This window comes from Anabrus simplex, chromosome 4 (genome assembly GCF_040414725.1).
Source record: "Anabrus simplex isolate iqAnaSimp1 chromosome 4, ASM4041472v1, whole genome shotgun sequence".
NCBI lineage: Eukaryota > Metazoa > Arthropoda > Insecta > Orthoptera > Tettigoniidae > Anabrus > Anabrus simplex.
In genome coordinates, this window is record NC_090268.1 from 434,349,270 (window position 1) to 434,365,901 (window position 16,632).

At 38.4% G+C, this 16,632-nt stretch overlaps 1 protein-coding gene across 5 annotated transcripts in view; it reads right to left on the reverse strand.

The window, feature by feature from the left end:
• Positions 1-521: 521 nt before the first annotated feature.
• LOC136872065 (focadhesin) overlaps positions 522-16,632 on the reverse strand; it is a 226,888-nt gene continuing 210,777 nt past the window's right edge. For all 5 annotated transcript variants that reach the window (XM_067145921.2, XM_067145922.2, XM_067145923.2 and 2 more), the window contains exon 19: positions 522-757. In XM_067145921.2, coding sequence (XP_067002022.2) covers positions 599-757 — 159 coding nt within the window. In that variant the 3' untranslated portion in view covers positions 522-598. The remainder of the gene's footprint in view (positions 758-16,632) is intronic.

Genomic DNA, 16,632 nt, shown 5'->3' on the forward strand with positions numbered 1-16,632 from the left:
TTATGGACTATCTTATTCCCTCCCTAATGCCAGGTGTATGCTGGCTGTACCTGCTGACATCCTTATTCTACTTGCTAGCAATGAAGTTCAATGTTTTCATTTTTTTACAATCTGCTTTATGTTGCACCAACACAGATAGGTCTTTTGGCAATGATGGGATATGAAAGGGTTAGGAGTGGGAAGGAACCGGCTGTGGGCTTAATCAGGGTACAGCCCCATCATTTACCTGGTGAAAATGGGAAACCACGGAAAACCATCTTCAGGGCTGCCGACAGTGGGGTTCGAACTCTATCTCCCGAATGTAAGCTCCTAGCCACATGACCCTAACCGCACCGCACGGCCAACTCATTCAGTCAATGTTTTCATCACATCTTGCATACAAAATGGCCTTTTACAGTAAAAGATATAAAACAGCAGAGAGAATTGACAATTTTCTTTTTTCCCACTCTCTCTCTCCAATTCTGGCACATGTCACATATCTGGAATGGGTCGTCAGGTTTCTTTAGGGTTGGGAAATGTAATTAATAAAGAGAATTATGTATTTTAACACATGCTCATATTATTGATACAGTATCACAGACATTAACACTTATGTTTCCTATGCTGAAGTAGGTCTGCTGTCGATGAAATGCATCCACGCTGCTGATTCTTTGTAGTTGTTGCTGTGCCTCAGGCTGACCAACGCTTGATAGAATGCCTTCGAGTATAATGGAGAGACAGTCTTGCAATTACACATGTGGAACAACCAATCTGTCACCTGGAAACAGTAATATGTCATTAGTAGGTCGAGCTCACAACATCTAAACATAAACATCTAAACACTGAAAGAAATCTCACAAGTTCCCGCTAATATGCCGGACACCATGCTGCACAGTCCTTGGAAATTCAAAGGACCCGGGCTATTCCGTTCATGTTGAGAGGTTGTTCTTCAATGCATTAATGCCCTTGGAATACTCTTTAACCTGGGAGAAGTTGCATGGTGAGGAAAAGACTGCAGTTATGGTAAAGTTGGTATCACTTGGAAAATAGGTGACAGATGACGATCAGCCTCTATCATATCGTTGGTGGGGATGTGGGCAGGGCTCTCATACAGGAGAATAACTGACAGTGCTATCTAGCGAGTCATAGCAGCCAGTATTTCGTCAGTGCAGTGCTTTTGACCGCATGCGAGTTCCCGTGTATTTGTTTAGTGCGGTCAATTCCACCGCGTGACTTCCAAAGCAACGGGTTTTATTGACAGAAATGGATGAAGATAGCATGCGAAAATTGCTGGACAGTGTTGAAAAAGAGCTACAGGAGAATGAACGCCTGAAAACTGAACAGGATTTGATTAGAAGACAACTCTTTCGTGAAGAGGTATTCAAGGAAGATGTTGATTCACCCAAAGAAGCAGATGATGAGACTGATAATATATCAGTGATATCAGTGATCATGATAGTGCTTCTGAAGAGTTCGCAGAATCTGAGGATGAAGTTTCTCAAGTAGACCCCAATTAATATCCAACTGCTACTCGAGTACATTGGTGGAAATGGTGAAACAAGATGGAATTATTTTACAAACACCTAGTGCTGCTAGAGGAAGGGCTAGGAACATTGTAACGCATCTGCCAGGTTTGATAGGCCAAGCTCGACATGCCACTACTATACTGGAATCTTGGGAGCTATTTTTCCCCAACAGCGTCTTGGAGGAAATTGTTAACTTCACAAATATTTGGATAAGAAAAACCAGGGCAAACTATTCTAGGGAAAGAGGTAGTGCAATGAAATCTGTGCATCCAGAATCGGACTGTTCAGCCATCTGAGACAACACAATTAATATGTCCAAATGACATTGTATTTGTATACTACATATTCGTTGACGAATAAATGCCTATGATGATACAATGAAATAGGCTTCGTCAACGGATAATAATTTAGTACTTAATATTACTAAGGCTAAATGAACATACACCTTTTATTAAAACTTAAGAATTCAGAGGTATTATAAAATGGATTTTCTATTAACCAATCATACATTTTTCTTTTAAAATTACTTAAAGGAGCGGACCGTGCAGAATGTGGTAATTTATTAAATAATCTTAAACAACTGATTTTATGTGAGTGAGCAGTTTTTGACAGCATGTGAAGTGGAATGTCAATGTCTGCTTTGCCCCGAGTATCATGAAGGTGAATGTTTTCCCTAGTACTGAATTCATTTATGTTGTTTTTTAACATATGTCAAAGATATTTAAATATAAGCTTAATGAAGAGAGGTCGACAATGGTCAATTGCACCAGCCCTACACATTGTACGAACAACCTTTTTCTGTATTCGAAGAATATTATATACATAAGAAGAATGCCCCCATAATAACAGTCCATAAGTAATGTGTGATTGAAAGAGACCAAAATATACCATCCTTAGGTAGTCACTGCTAACTAAATCCCTCAATTTCCATATCAAATAGGCAACTGGTGATATTTTGTTTTTACAAACATGATCAATATGTGTTTCCCAGTTCAATTTGGCATCAATATGAAACCCAAAAGTTTGACAGACTGATTTTCAATATCTTTGGATAATCCTAGTGTGAGAAATTGAGTTTTATCCTGATGCATTGCAATTGCAAGAGCTTCCTGTGACATCTGATGCAAAAATTGAGATGCTCTGGTGTTTTGTAATTAACGTTGTATCGTCTGCATACGATATAAGAGCATGACATTTGACATTTTGCGGTAAATCATTGACTGCCAGAATGATAAAAATGGACTGAGGACAGAACCCTGTAGCTCATCAGTTGTAACTTTCTTCAAAGTGTTTGTTTGTTCCTGTGTTTCGTGTGTTGGACTCAGGGAAAGGTACAGTGGTGCAGATGATACATAATGAAGAAATCCTGCAGAGAGTGCAGTGGCAAAGTGAGCATGTGATATATAGAGGTGAATGAAACTTCACACCCAAAAGCAGATATTGCTGAATGTCTCGATAATCAGCCTGTAATATTTAAATAAGTTTCAAAAGTAGGGTTTTATATTTATAATGTGTGTGTTAATGTATTGAGTTTATTGTTAAGTGGATTGCTGACTTTCGAAAATAATTAACATGAAAGATGATGTGTAAGTTTGTATTTGTGTTTGTATTTTATTCAATAATAAGAGCAAATGCTCGCATGGAGAAGCTCTACGAAATACTATGCACCATAAAATACAATCTGCCATTGCTCAAGCATTAAGGGACTCAGGCTCTACAGTCTTCGAGGAAGTTCACTGTCTTTCTATTACAGACAGCACCTGTCGAATTGACATGATAACGTTCAAAGACCACTGAAAGGGCTTTATGATAGATCCGAAAGTCAGATTCGAGACAACTGAAACCCAACCCAATGAGGTGCCTGAGGAAAAGAAAACAACATATGAACCAACCATCCCATTCTAACAGCAAGAATACCGGCTAGATGATATCAAAGTCATAGGATTAATGGTTGGCGCTAGAGGAATCATTCCTTTCTTTTTCGTCCAATTCTGAAAATCATTTGACCTCAATCAGGCATTAATAAAAGAAATTGCAGTGACTGCTTTGAAATATATTGTCCAAATCCTGAAGAACCATATCTCCTAAACTTTTTAATGCAACAACATACAGTATGTCATATGTGCAAACCAATTCACAATAACTTTATATTCATATTGTCTTTTTGTATACCCTGTCCTCAAGGGCAATCTCCAGTTGGGAACATTCGAAATAAATAATAAAAGCTAGCCCAAACAATATATCAACCCTGAATTTTTGGAAGGAACAGTTGTATTTATTTTCACTATTTAGCAAATAGCTAGAGCCTCCATGTCTCAGGTGGCAGCCTCCCACCACTGAGTTCCGTGGTTCAAATCCCCGTCGCTTCATGTGAGATTTGTGCTGGACAAAGCGGAGGTGGGACAGGTTTTTCTCCGGGTATTCCAGTTTTCCCTGTCATATTTCACTCTAGCAGCACTCTCCAATATCATTTCATTTCATCTGTCATTCATTAATCATTGCCCCAGAGGAGTGCGACAGGCTTCGGCAGCCGGCACAGTTCCTATCCTTGCCGCTAAATGGGGCTTCATTCATTCCATTCCTAACCCGGTCGAATGACTGGAAACAGGCTGTGAATTTTCAGCAAATAACTACAAAGTTAAATAAGTAATGATAATAAAAGTGCATAAATTCAAAACAGATCAAATTCATAGGTATTCACAATTATCCAGAGAACAAAACTTTAAGCACGAAAACATACCGTTTTATTTTTGTATTTAAATTCTTTGAGCTCCAGTCTCCCAATATGTCAGCTTCATCAGAATAATACAGTTATGTTTTGTTGATTATTAGATGTTTTATTGAGGAGTTATTCTGAATTTCTATAAAACAAGAGTACAAATACAGGGGTGCGATAATACGAAAGTGATGGAATGAAAAGAACAATATTGCGGCAATAAACAGCTGATGTTAGGTTGAAGTTCCTGATGTTCTTATACTGAACTGGTAATTGCCGCTATGAGCTAAATAGTCAGTGTAATCCGCCGACAGACCCCATGTGGGTGGGGGTGGTAGAATAACACCCACAGTATCCCTGCCTGTCGTAAGAGGCAACTAAAAGGGGCCTCAGGGACTTTCAACTTCGGACTGTGGGCTGGCGTTCATGGGGCCTTGAGCTGAATCCTGGCATTCCTTCCACTTACTTGTGCCAGACTCCTCACTTTCATCTATCCTATCCGACCTCCCTTGGGCAACTCTTGTTCTTTTCCAGCCCTGACGGTATTAGGTACTGAGACCTAGGGAGTCTTAAGCCCTTCATGGCCCTTGTCTTTCTTTGCCCAATTACCTTCAATTTTCGAAATGTCAGATTCCTTCCACTTTTTTCCCCTAATTAGTATTATATAGAGGATGGTTGCCTAGTTGCACTTCCTCTTAAAACAATAATCACCACCACCTCTGCCAGCAAGCATTGCATAATAGTAGTATGAATTCCACACCATTTGTTTATGCCATCCTAGGCTTTCCTTAAATTCAGTTAATGGAACTTTAAAACTCATGAGCCACAATCAGTGCCTTTACTTTAAGAACTGCGCATCTTACTGGATAACCTCCATTTCATTTCTTCAGCAGCAAGTCTATCAATATTATTTCTTCAACAGTAACATCAAGTCAGTCCTCCTCTATGCATGTGAGACCTGGAATTACTAAGATGCTGCCAACCTTTGTAAACCGGTGTTTGTGCAGAATCCTAAACATTCATTGGCCGGACATGATTAGTAACGAAGATCTATGGGAAGTGACTGGGGAAACACCCATTGGAAATCAGATCAAACAGCGCAAGTGGAGGTGGATTGAACCACACGTTGAGAAAGTAGGATGGAGCCATTGAGAAGCAAGCCCTGAAATGGAATCCACAGGGACAACGAAAGCGGGGTCGACCACGGCAAACCTGGAAAAGATCCGTATTGGAAGAGGCAAGCGAGGCAGGAAAAACCTGGGGAGAACTACGTCGGATGGCCCGCAGCAGAGTCCGCTGGCGAAAATTCATCGAAGCCCTATGCTCCTGAAGGAGCCACAGGAAATAAGTCAAGTCTATCAATATCATTAAATTTTAAACTTATTGTCCCTCCTATATTTAATGGAAGTGACGAAGGCACTCTCCTTCTCAACCCCTGAAAGTGGGAGCAGTCAAATACATTCACAGTATCCCCTGTCTGTCATAAGAGGTGACTGATAGAGGCTTTCATCATGAGAGGGTTGGTTGGTGACCACAGGGTCTTTGCTAATAATAATAATAATAATAATAATAATAATAATAATAATAATAATAATAATAATAATAATAATAATGTTATTTGCTTTACGTCCCACTAACTACTTTTTAAGGTCTTCGGAGACGCCGAAGTGCCGGAATTTAGTCCCTCAGGAGTTCTTTTACGTGCCAGTAAATCTACCGACACAGGGCTGTCGTACTTGAGCACCTTCAAATACCACCGGACTGAGCCAGGATCGAACCTGCCAAGTTGGGGTTAGAAGGCCAGCGCCTTAACCGTCTGAGTCACTCAGCCTGGCAGGGTCTTTGCTTCCACTTGTGTCAGGCTCCTAACTTTCAGTGGTCCTATCTGACCTCCCTTGGTCAACTCTTGTTCTCTTCCAAGTCTAACGGTATTGGATTTTTGAGACCTAGGGAGTCTTTCATGTTAACACCCTATCTGGTCCTTCCCCTTCTTCTGCTGATACCTTAATTATTCGAAAGGTCAGACCCCTTCCAGTTTCATTTCTGATTAGTGTTAAGACAAAATGATGCAGTTCCTCTTAAAACAATAATCACCACCGCTCTCCTTTCTACACGATTCACCATGACTAAGGGCCTTATTTTTTGGTGAAATAAAACTGTTGATTTCGGTGTTAAAACTAACGCTATTTCGGTAGGTATTTCGTGAAATAAATTGTTATACCGATCGATGTTTCTTGTGAAATCCTCCTTATCTTAAGGGCTGAATCTAATTTTGTGATAAGGGTTTTTAAAGAGAACTCTTATAATATAAGCTTGTTATTAAATCTTAGAACAACTAAATATACAAAATGTTATAGAAACAAATATATAAATCACTGATACCTCGAAATAAAGTTAGGTTATCTGCCCTGTAATATGAATTTATACATGGTTACATTTTTTTACATGTTCAATTACTTATCTCCAAAGTACAAACTAAGCATTGTTTCAACATTATCAGCATGCAGAGTTGTACGACAGTCAGAAAGTATCTTTGTGTAAGCAGAGAAGCCCCTCTCGCTGTCCACATTAGACGTCGGAAACCATAATGCTTGCAAACACTTGGATGCAAATTCACTGTGGTCTTCTATCAAGCCTCCTAAAACTTCACTAACGAGGTCTTCCTTCTTCTCCTCTCCCAGATGTGCTTTCGCTGCATTTTGCAAAGCCATATAGCCCTGGAAGAAACTGTTCGTGGATATGCTAGCAAGAATAGCAATGCTCTTCACACTGTCCATGAGAGTAGAGTTCACTTCATTGCTGAGCACATTCGGAAGATAAAATAGTACCGCAGTGGCTTGAAATATTCTTCTAGCTGGATCTTGTTCGATAATTTTTTTCAGCTTTTCTGTGTGCATTTCTTCGCCAGATTCTTGATTTTTCTCTCTTCTCTATCTTTTCTTTCTCCTGAAAGCTGGTTCAGGGCAACAGTAGTCTCTTTATCTAAAATTAACTTTCTGACTAAATCAAATCCTCCAATTATAAGGTCTAGTTTAGGGGTGAGTTTGTGGGCAGTTGGATAGTGTGATCCTTCTAGCACTGTTACAAACTGAGATGCAGAGGTCCAATGTTCCTTAGCACAAGTAGCTTCAGACAATACAGCCTTCTGCTCATTGCTGGTTAGATCCTTGAAATATTTTACAGCATCACTGACATCATCTGACTCTTTAAAGTACTCAACCAGATCACAGAGATATTCTTGTAAATAGACAGCTGAATCGAGCCAGGATCCTCAGCGTGTTAATACGGGCATCGGGAAAAGTTTGACCGTCTTCTCACCGCGACTGTATTTCTCCCGAAGAAATTTCAAATACCTATGCTTGCGCTTCCGGGTATTTTTGAATGCTTTCTTAGTCATACTTATTTATCTTACCTTTTATATACTTGTTCATCCACTCCCTCATGCCAGGGTTATCCAATTTCTCAAGAGGAATGTTAGCTTGCATGAATGCTTTTGTTGTGTCTATCACAAATTGTTCTCTATCACTTTTCAACTTCTTTGCGATGTGTAGAGTATCGCCGATTGTTATTTGCCGCTTAGAATTATGTTCACTTGCTTCATTCTTCTTCTTTTTATGCATTTCTGATTCCCTGCAGTGTTTATCGCACGTGTCCTTTCGTTCCCACTTAATACGAACATTACAGTATTTACACATTAGTATTCCTTTTGCAGCATCAAACACATAGAACCCCTCACTCTTGTATTCCTCGGCCCTCGAAAAAACTGTAGTAACTTTAGTTTTCGGCATTTTAATAATTAAATGCTGGGCATTTGCCGGTTAAGTTTCATCAGTAGCGAACTCACACTGCCAAAGAGAAAGAATATAACGCGCAATGTTTTATCGAAGACAGGTCTTGCTACATGATCGTCGTTGCTGTAATCGATAACAGATATCGATTTTTATCGATTGTCTTACAGATCGCGGAACTGAATACAGTACACGTACTTCCGTGCATCCGTAAAGTCTTTCTAAAGATCTTACTTCGAAGAATCCTATGGGTATTAGAATACTATAACTTGACGCCTCGATATCAATATGCCTTTTTTAAGGGACGCAGTACATCTGATGCATTTAATAGTTTTGTTATCGATTTACTATTAGCTCGTCATAGAAAACATAGTACCATAGCGGTTTTTCTTGATATTCAACGGGCTTATGATTCCGTACCTTTGAACATATTATGGGAAAAACTTGCAACTCTTAAGATTCCTGAGGAATTTATTAGCATTCTCAGACAACTTCTGACTTATCGAACACTCCGATTTAAATCGACACCTTGTACACTCCAGCCCCGGCGGGTAAGTAATGGGTTGCCACAGGGCGATATTCTGAGTGGTATTCTTTTCGCTCTTTTTATGAAAGATTTTGAAACGGTCATTTTACGTCATGCTCGACTACAGGCGTATGCTGACGATTTTTTGCTTTATTGTACACATGAAGATTTACAGCTCTGTAGACAACATATTAGTTTCACGCTTCATGAAGCTAGAACGTGGTTAGAGGCCCATGGGTTAAATCTTTCCATAGCGAAATGTCGAGCAATGATATTTACACATCACCGAACCTATGACCGATCGCCACTTGCTTTTGATCAGTATGAAATCCCAGTGGTTAGTCACCATAAATATCTTGGGTTATTTATCGATCAAAAACTTACATGGAAACATCATTTTTTATATTTGCGTTCGAAGAGTGAACGGTATATTCAGGTCATACAGGCCGTAACCCGTAGGCAATGGGGGGCAGATCCCGTTGTGGTGCTATCTTTGTACAAAACCACTATTAGGACGATATTGGACTACGGATCACATATTTTTGACGTAGCATCTTCTACTAACTTGAATATTCTTAACACTTGTCAATATAAAGCAATACGCTCCTGTATTGGAGCTTTAAAGTCCACACCTACCAATGCCCTTTTAGTTGAAGCCTGCGAAGCTCCCTTACAAGTACGTAGAAAAATACTTGCGACGAAATATTTACTTAAAAAGTTTTCTTTAACAAATCATCCTTTAATTCCGAAGTTACAGTTACTCTCGGAATATTATTCCGTTCGGCGCCAGGGTTTACGCAGATTGCCTGTACTGTTTCATGCGTTTAATACATTGAAGTCGAAACAGTGTACCTTAATACACAGTGTTACTTTACTACCCTATACCTTACCCTATCCTGTTTCTTATTTTAAGCCTCAAATAATTTGGCCTATGCGTAATGGCTCTACTAATGTTTCTTGTCTGCAGGAGACCGAGATATGTCCTGTTAAAAGAGTGAAATTTTCTCATATTCCACGAAGCATAAACATTTTTACAGATGGGGCAAAGAACATTAATGGAGTTGGTTCCGCTTATTATATACCTTCTCTAAATGTTAAAGAAAAATATGGTTTGCCTCGTGACTGTTCGATTTTTACGGCGGAGCTCTTCGCCATACAGCAAGCTTTACTTTTTGTTCAGCAACAGGGATATACGCGAGCTACAATCTATACGGATTCGCTGAGTGCATTACAATCTTTGGTCTCGTATGAGTTATCCTATAATTGGTATATTTACAATGTCAAGAGTCTCCTTTATATGCTGGACAACGTCGGTATTTCCATAACTTTAGTATGGGTACCAGGTCATGTGGGTATCGACGGTAATGAAAAAGCAGATTGTTTTGCAAAACAAGCTTCTCGTCTTCCTGTTCCGAATACTAACAATATTGTTCCAGCTTCTGATTATGTAGTTGTTATCCGACAGGAGGGGCGTCAAGACTGGCAGAATTTCTTTCGACAGACTGCACAAGTCAAAGGTAACTTCTATTATCATTTACAACCAACACTTTTAGTTAAACCTTGGTTTATACGAGGATCTTATACTAGACGCCATATTATTAACATCATTCGGTTACGGTTTAATCATGCCCTTACACCACAATATCGATCACGTTTCCATTTAACGCAGGATACAAACTGTTTGTGTGGTACAGATATCCGTAATGGCGACTCCAACCACATTTTCTTTGAATGTTCTTTATATGCTAACCCCCGTAAAAAACTTCTGACTAACCTCAAGAAACTCAAGCAGGTTTTTCCTACCAGTGTTTCTTGTTTGCTCTGTAATCCTACAGTCGAGATTATTCGAGTGTTAAATTTGTTTCTAGATGAAGCCAATATCGTGTTATAATTCTGTCTGTAATATAGGGTGAGAATTACTCATGCTTTTCAAGGTTCCATTTGAGTGATTCCTCATATCATTAGTGTATTACTTGTGAGTGCTATTCTGGATTCTTCGTGTGGGTGAAGCTTTAGACGCAGTGTGCTTGCAAGATTGGAAGTTTCCCGTATGACAACAGGCTACTCTAGCAAAATGGGGTTGTAATGTGATATAGTGAAGTGCAGTGTTTTGTGTTTTTCTACTTGTCAGCGCAAGCATCAATTATTGAACTGACATTTTTCATTTATACTAGTGTGTTTACATGAGTAAGCGAGTATTGACTGGGTGAAATGTCGTAGACACAGCCCATAAGCATCAGCAAGCAAGCACGTACTTCCGATACACAGTGCGCATCGATTTGCGTGTAGAGAATATACAGCGCTATCAACCAACTGAAATTGAAAGCATTTAAACGTTCCTGGCGATCTTTTTCGATAATATTTAGCATTTTTCGTACCAAATGGGGTATATTTCGTGATTATTCGCTCAATTCGCGCAATAAATCACATTTCGTGATATTTCGCGAACTCATTTTACTAAAATACGGTATTTCAAGTATCTAGAAGGTCATATATAGGTAAGAAAGAGGATATGAAAAAATTTCGCGCGTATCGCTATTACCAAAAAATACGGCCCCTAACCATGACGGAATAGTGACCAAAACTGAATGCATTAATGTAAAACTGCAATGAGGCCGAGCCAAGCAAATGTAGATCACAAATAACAAACTGGAATTATTTTTGTGTCAAAGGTTGAGAAATTTTGGTTTATTCATAACCTTGAGTTCAGATGCAATATACAGGGTGACTCTCACAGCACAAGCCAGTACAGTACAAATAGACCCTCAAAAATGAGTCTTTTTAAATGTTAGATTGTTCCTTCTTTCCATGCTATCATACTGTTTGCCCTATTATGTGTTCTTATTTAAGTTTCTACCATTCTATATACAGCAGAACCTTGATGTTTCGAAATCGGTTAATTCAACATCTCGCCTAATTCGAAGAAGCTCTCGTTCCCGGAAACATGAGGTACAGTTTTGCATGTTATTTAAATTGTTTAATTAGAAATACGGATAATTCATAATTCGAAGAACAATGTCGGTCCCATTACTGAAATTCAGACTTTTAATTTAAAACTGCCTTCACATTAAAAAAATGGATTTTACAGATTGATTTATTTAAAATTCTTCCGCGTCATGAAAGAACGCATCTTCCGGAATGTGCAGTAGTAGCGTTCCGCACTTTAACTCACTTCGGCGTGTCTACAGTGTGCTTCATATTTGCAAAGTTCGAATGAAATCGTAACTCTTTTGTATTCAGCGTTTTAAGGAACGCCACAATATTATGTAGCAGGCTGTGTGGGGAGAAACATAATCCGCAAAAACTGACGATGCCGACAGTTGGTGTGGCTTATATAATAAATTTGTAGGCACCGAACAATATTGTCAGTGCCGATGAAACTGCTTTTTTAAATGCCGAGTCCAAACAGACTTATGGTTTTAAAGGAGAGAAGTGTCAGCTTGGAAATCGTACAACGGTAGGGGTCACTGTACTGTGTTCCAATGCATACAGAAGTGAGAGACTTCCTTACCTTGTCATATGAAAGTTCAATAAGTGTCGGGCACTTTCCATGCAAATTCAGGGCATCTAAAAATGCAAAGAGTACAGTAATCCAAGAGATAAAGCATTTTCACAGGAGAGCCAGCATTATTATTTATTTATTTATTATTTACATATTTTACGCCCACATTGGAGCACTGAAATCAATACATTTGAGTTAATTTCTTCTTCTTCTTCTTCTCCCAGAACTTTTTCATCCTCTCCGACCTGGAAGCCCTTTGTGTGTCCGATATAGTATATTGTTTCCGTTCAACTGCTTTTAGTTTGAGACTTATGCTTTTGTTCTTCAAAATCCTCTTCTCTTTTCTGTCTTTGATTTGTTGCCGAGTTATACCCAATTCTTCCAAATCGTCCTGAACTTCTTTGAACCAATTATTATTGATTTTATTCTTCAAAAAGTAATCGAACAGTTGTTTCAATATCCTGGTGTCTGCTAATCTTGATATGTGACAGAAAAAGGAAATTCTTCTTTTACGCATTGTAGATATTATTGATTCACATTCACGATAGACAATGTTGTTAGGCAACAATCTCCACTGTCCATCAACTTGGTGTTTTTTATTAATAATTGTTCTAAGAATTCTTCTCTCAGTTTTCTGTAATTTGTCTGTTGTAGATTTTACATTTAATGGAATTATAGTGTTTCAGCTTAGCGTTTATCGAAAGAGATTTTTTTTTATAGGTTGGCCAGGTAAGTCTTTGTGCTTGTTTAAATTTAGTTGTTCTGTGTTCTATTGCTTCTTTTTCATTTGTGTTCCATGTTATTATTTCCCCAAGATATTTGAATTTCTGAACAATTTTAATCTCTTTATTAATACAAAAAATTGTGTTTTATTTTTTCTTTCGTTGCGTGAGGTTATGTTTGCTAGTGAGTTATCCAAGTGTAGAAGTATTGTAAAGAAAGGAATAGAATTATATAATGTAATGGATATATACTTACCAGATATTGTAAAAGAAGTTGGCACATGGCTGAGAAATGATAAAATGGATGCAGAAATTTTCTCACGGAAGTGGAGGGTGTATCGTAGAGATAGGATAGGAATGGTAGGAGGGGGGTATTCATTCTCGTGAAAGAAGAATCTGTAAGCTACGAAAAAGTTAAAGATGACAAGCACAAAATTCTAGGGGTAAGGCTCATTTCTAAAGATAATAGGCAACTTGATGTCTTAGGAGTGTACAGACCAGGAAAGGGCAGCGCAGATGCTGATTCAGAATTATTTGATAAGATAATCAGCTATGTGGGAAACGATAAGGAAAGGAATGCGATTGTAGGAGGTGATCTCAATTTACCAAATGTCAATTGGGAAGGTAATGCGAACGACAGGAAGCATGACCAACAAATGGCAAATAAGTTAATATGGGAAGGGCACCTCATTCAGAAAGTGATGGAAACAACTAAAGGGAACAATATTCTGGATGTTGTGCTGGTAAAACCAGATGAGCTCTATAGAGAAACCGAAGTAATAGATGGTATTAGTGATCACGAAGCAGTTTCTGTCGTAGTTAAAAATAAATGTGAAAGAAAGGAAGATATTAAAATTAGGACTGTTAGGCAGTACCATATGGCTGATAAAACAGGCATGAGGGAGTTTTTAATAAGTAACTCTGATCGGTGGAAAACGGTAAATAAAAATGTAAACAGACTCTGGGATGGGTTTAAAGCAATTGTTGAGGAATGTGAAAATAGGTTTGTACCTTTAAAGGTATTAAGGAATGGTAAAGACCCACTATATTATAACAGGGAAGTAAAGAGACTAAAAAGGAGGTGCAGGTTGGAAAGAAATAGAGTTAGAAATGGCTGTGGAATTAAGGAGAAATTGAAGGAACTTACTAGGAAATTGAATCTAGCAAAGAAGTCAGCTAAGGATAACATGATGGCAAGCATAATTGGTGGCCATACTAATTTTAGTGAAAAATTGAAGAGTATGTATAGGTACTTTAAGACAGAAACATGTTCCAAGAAGGACATTCCAGGAATCATTAATGAACAAGGGGAGTGTGTATGCGAGGATGTTCAAAAGGCAGAATTATTTAGTCAGCGGTATGTAAAGATTGTTGGTTACAAGGATAATGTCCAGATAGAGGAGGTTACTAATACTAAAGAAGTATTAAAATTTACCTATGATAGCAATGACATTTACAGTAAGATACAAAAGTTGAAAACTAGAAAAGCAGCTGGAAATGGTAAGGTTTCATGGGATATATAAAGACAATGGGTTGGGATATAGTACCATATCTGAAGTACTTGTTTCATTATTGTTTGCATGAAGGAACTTTACCAAATGAATGGAGAGTTGCTATAGTAGCCCCTGTATATAAAGGAAAGGGTGATAGACATAAAGCTGAAAATTACAGGCCAGTAAGTTTGACATGCATTGTATGTAAGCTTTGGGAAAGCATTCTTTCTGATTAAATAAGACATGTTTGCAAAATTAATAACTGGTTTGATAGAAGGCAGTTTGGGTTTAGGAAAGGTTATTCCACTGAAGCTCAACTTGTACGATTCCAGCAAGATATAGCTGATATCCTGGATTCAGGAGGTCAATTGGACTGTATCGCGAGTGATCTGTCTAAGGCATTTGTTAGGGTAGATCATGGGAGACTACTGGCAAAAATGAGTGCAATTGGACTTGACAAAAGAGTGACTGAATGGGTGGCTCTGTTTCTAGAAAACAGAACTCAGAGAATTAGAGTAGGTGAAGCTTTATCTGACCCTGTAATAATTAAGATGGGAATTCCTCAAGGCAGTATTATTGGACCTTTATGTTTTCTTATATATATCAATGATATGTGTAAAGAAGTGGAATCAGAGATAAGGCTTTTTGCAGATGATGTTATTCTGTACAGAGTAATAAATAAGTTACAAGATTGTGAGCAACCGCAAAATGACCTCGATAATGTTGAGAGATGGACGGTAGGCAATGGTATGATGATAAACGGAGATAAATGTCAGGCTGTGAGTTTCACAAATAGGAAAAGTCCTCTCAGTTTTAATTACTGCATTGATGGGGTGAAAGTTCCCTTTGGGGATCATTGTAAATACCTAGGTATTAATATAAGGAAAGATCTTCATTGGGGTAATCACATAAATATGATTGTAAATAAAGGGTACAGATCTCTGCACATGGTTAAGAGAGTATTTACGGGTTGTAGTAAGGATGTAAAGGAGAGAGCTTATTTGTCTCCGGTGAGACTCCAACTAGAGTATGGTTCCAGTGTATGGGACCCTTACCAGAATTACTTGATTTGGGAACTGGAAAAAATCCAAAGAAAAGCAGCTCGATTTGTTCTGGGCGATTTCCGACAAAAGAGCAGCGTTACAAAAATGTTGCAAAGTTTGGGATGGGAAGACTTGGGAGAAAGGAGACGAGCTGCTCGACTAAGTGGTATGTTCCGAGCTGTCAGTGGAGAGATGGCGTGGGAGGACATCAGTAGACGAATAAGTTTGGATGGTGTCTTTAAAAGTAGGAAAGATCACAATATGAAGATAAAGTTGGAATTCAAGAGGACAAATTGGGGCAAATATTCATTTATAGGAAGGGCAGTTAGGGATTGGAATAACTTACCAAGGGAGACGTTCAATAAATTTCCAATTTCTTTGCAATCATTTAAGAAAAGGCTAGGTAAACAACAGTAGGAAATCTGCCACCTGGACGACTGCCCTAAATGCAGATCAGTAGTGATTGATTGATTGATTGATTGATTGATTGATTGATTGATTGAAGTGCATTATTTGAATACTGTAAAAGCACCTTGTTGGATGGATACATTTTGGAAATAGTTTCGATGGCATTTGAAAGGTTTAAACTGTGAATCAAGGTTAATTGCATGCAGTAACGGGTCTCAGAATATTTTGCGATGCCGCTAGGGTTGGCATTTCTGAATTACGTGTTGGCGGTTATTTCAAAATCATGTGATTTGAAATCCGATTTTTGCGTCCCAACGACTTCGAACTAATGAGGTTTTACTGTATCATTTGATGTTAGTTTGTTCCTTCCATTACTTATACAGACTTGTAGGATCCTTTTCTCCTTCTGTGTTTGTCCTGTATTACTAGCCTTTTACCACCTGTATTTCCTATTGATCTTATATGTATTTTTCGTTTTCCTGTGTTTATCAAGCTTTTTCTTATAATACACTTCGTGAATCAGGACTGAAGATCTGTCACGATGGCCTTTCAATGGGTCCTGATACCTGTGCAACCCCTGATAAAACTGTGAAGCTCGTCGGGTGGATGTCGAAGAACTGGGGTTCATACGAAGAGAACCTATCTATTTGAAGACGGCAGTGTATTAAGATGTGAAAATTTTCCTTTTGTGTTTTCATGTTTGTCTTCATCCTTTTTTTTTTTTAATTTTTGTTGATCCTTCTTCCCACATTGACCTGTCATTATGTTTACTCTGTTGTGGCAGGTTATAAAAGGTCCTTAAACTAAAACGACTACTCAGGGAGGTAAATTTATTGAGCTAATATTTACAGTTATTTATAAGTGTACTCATGCTTGAGTTTGCCACTTCATATACAGGAAAACCCCTATTTAACGTTTTTACAGGGACC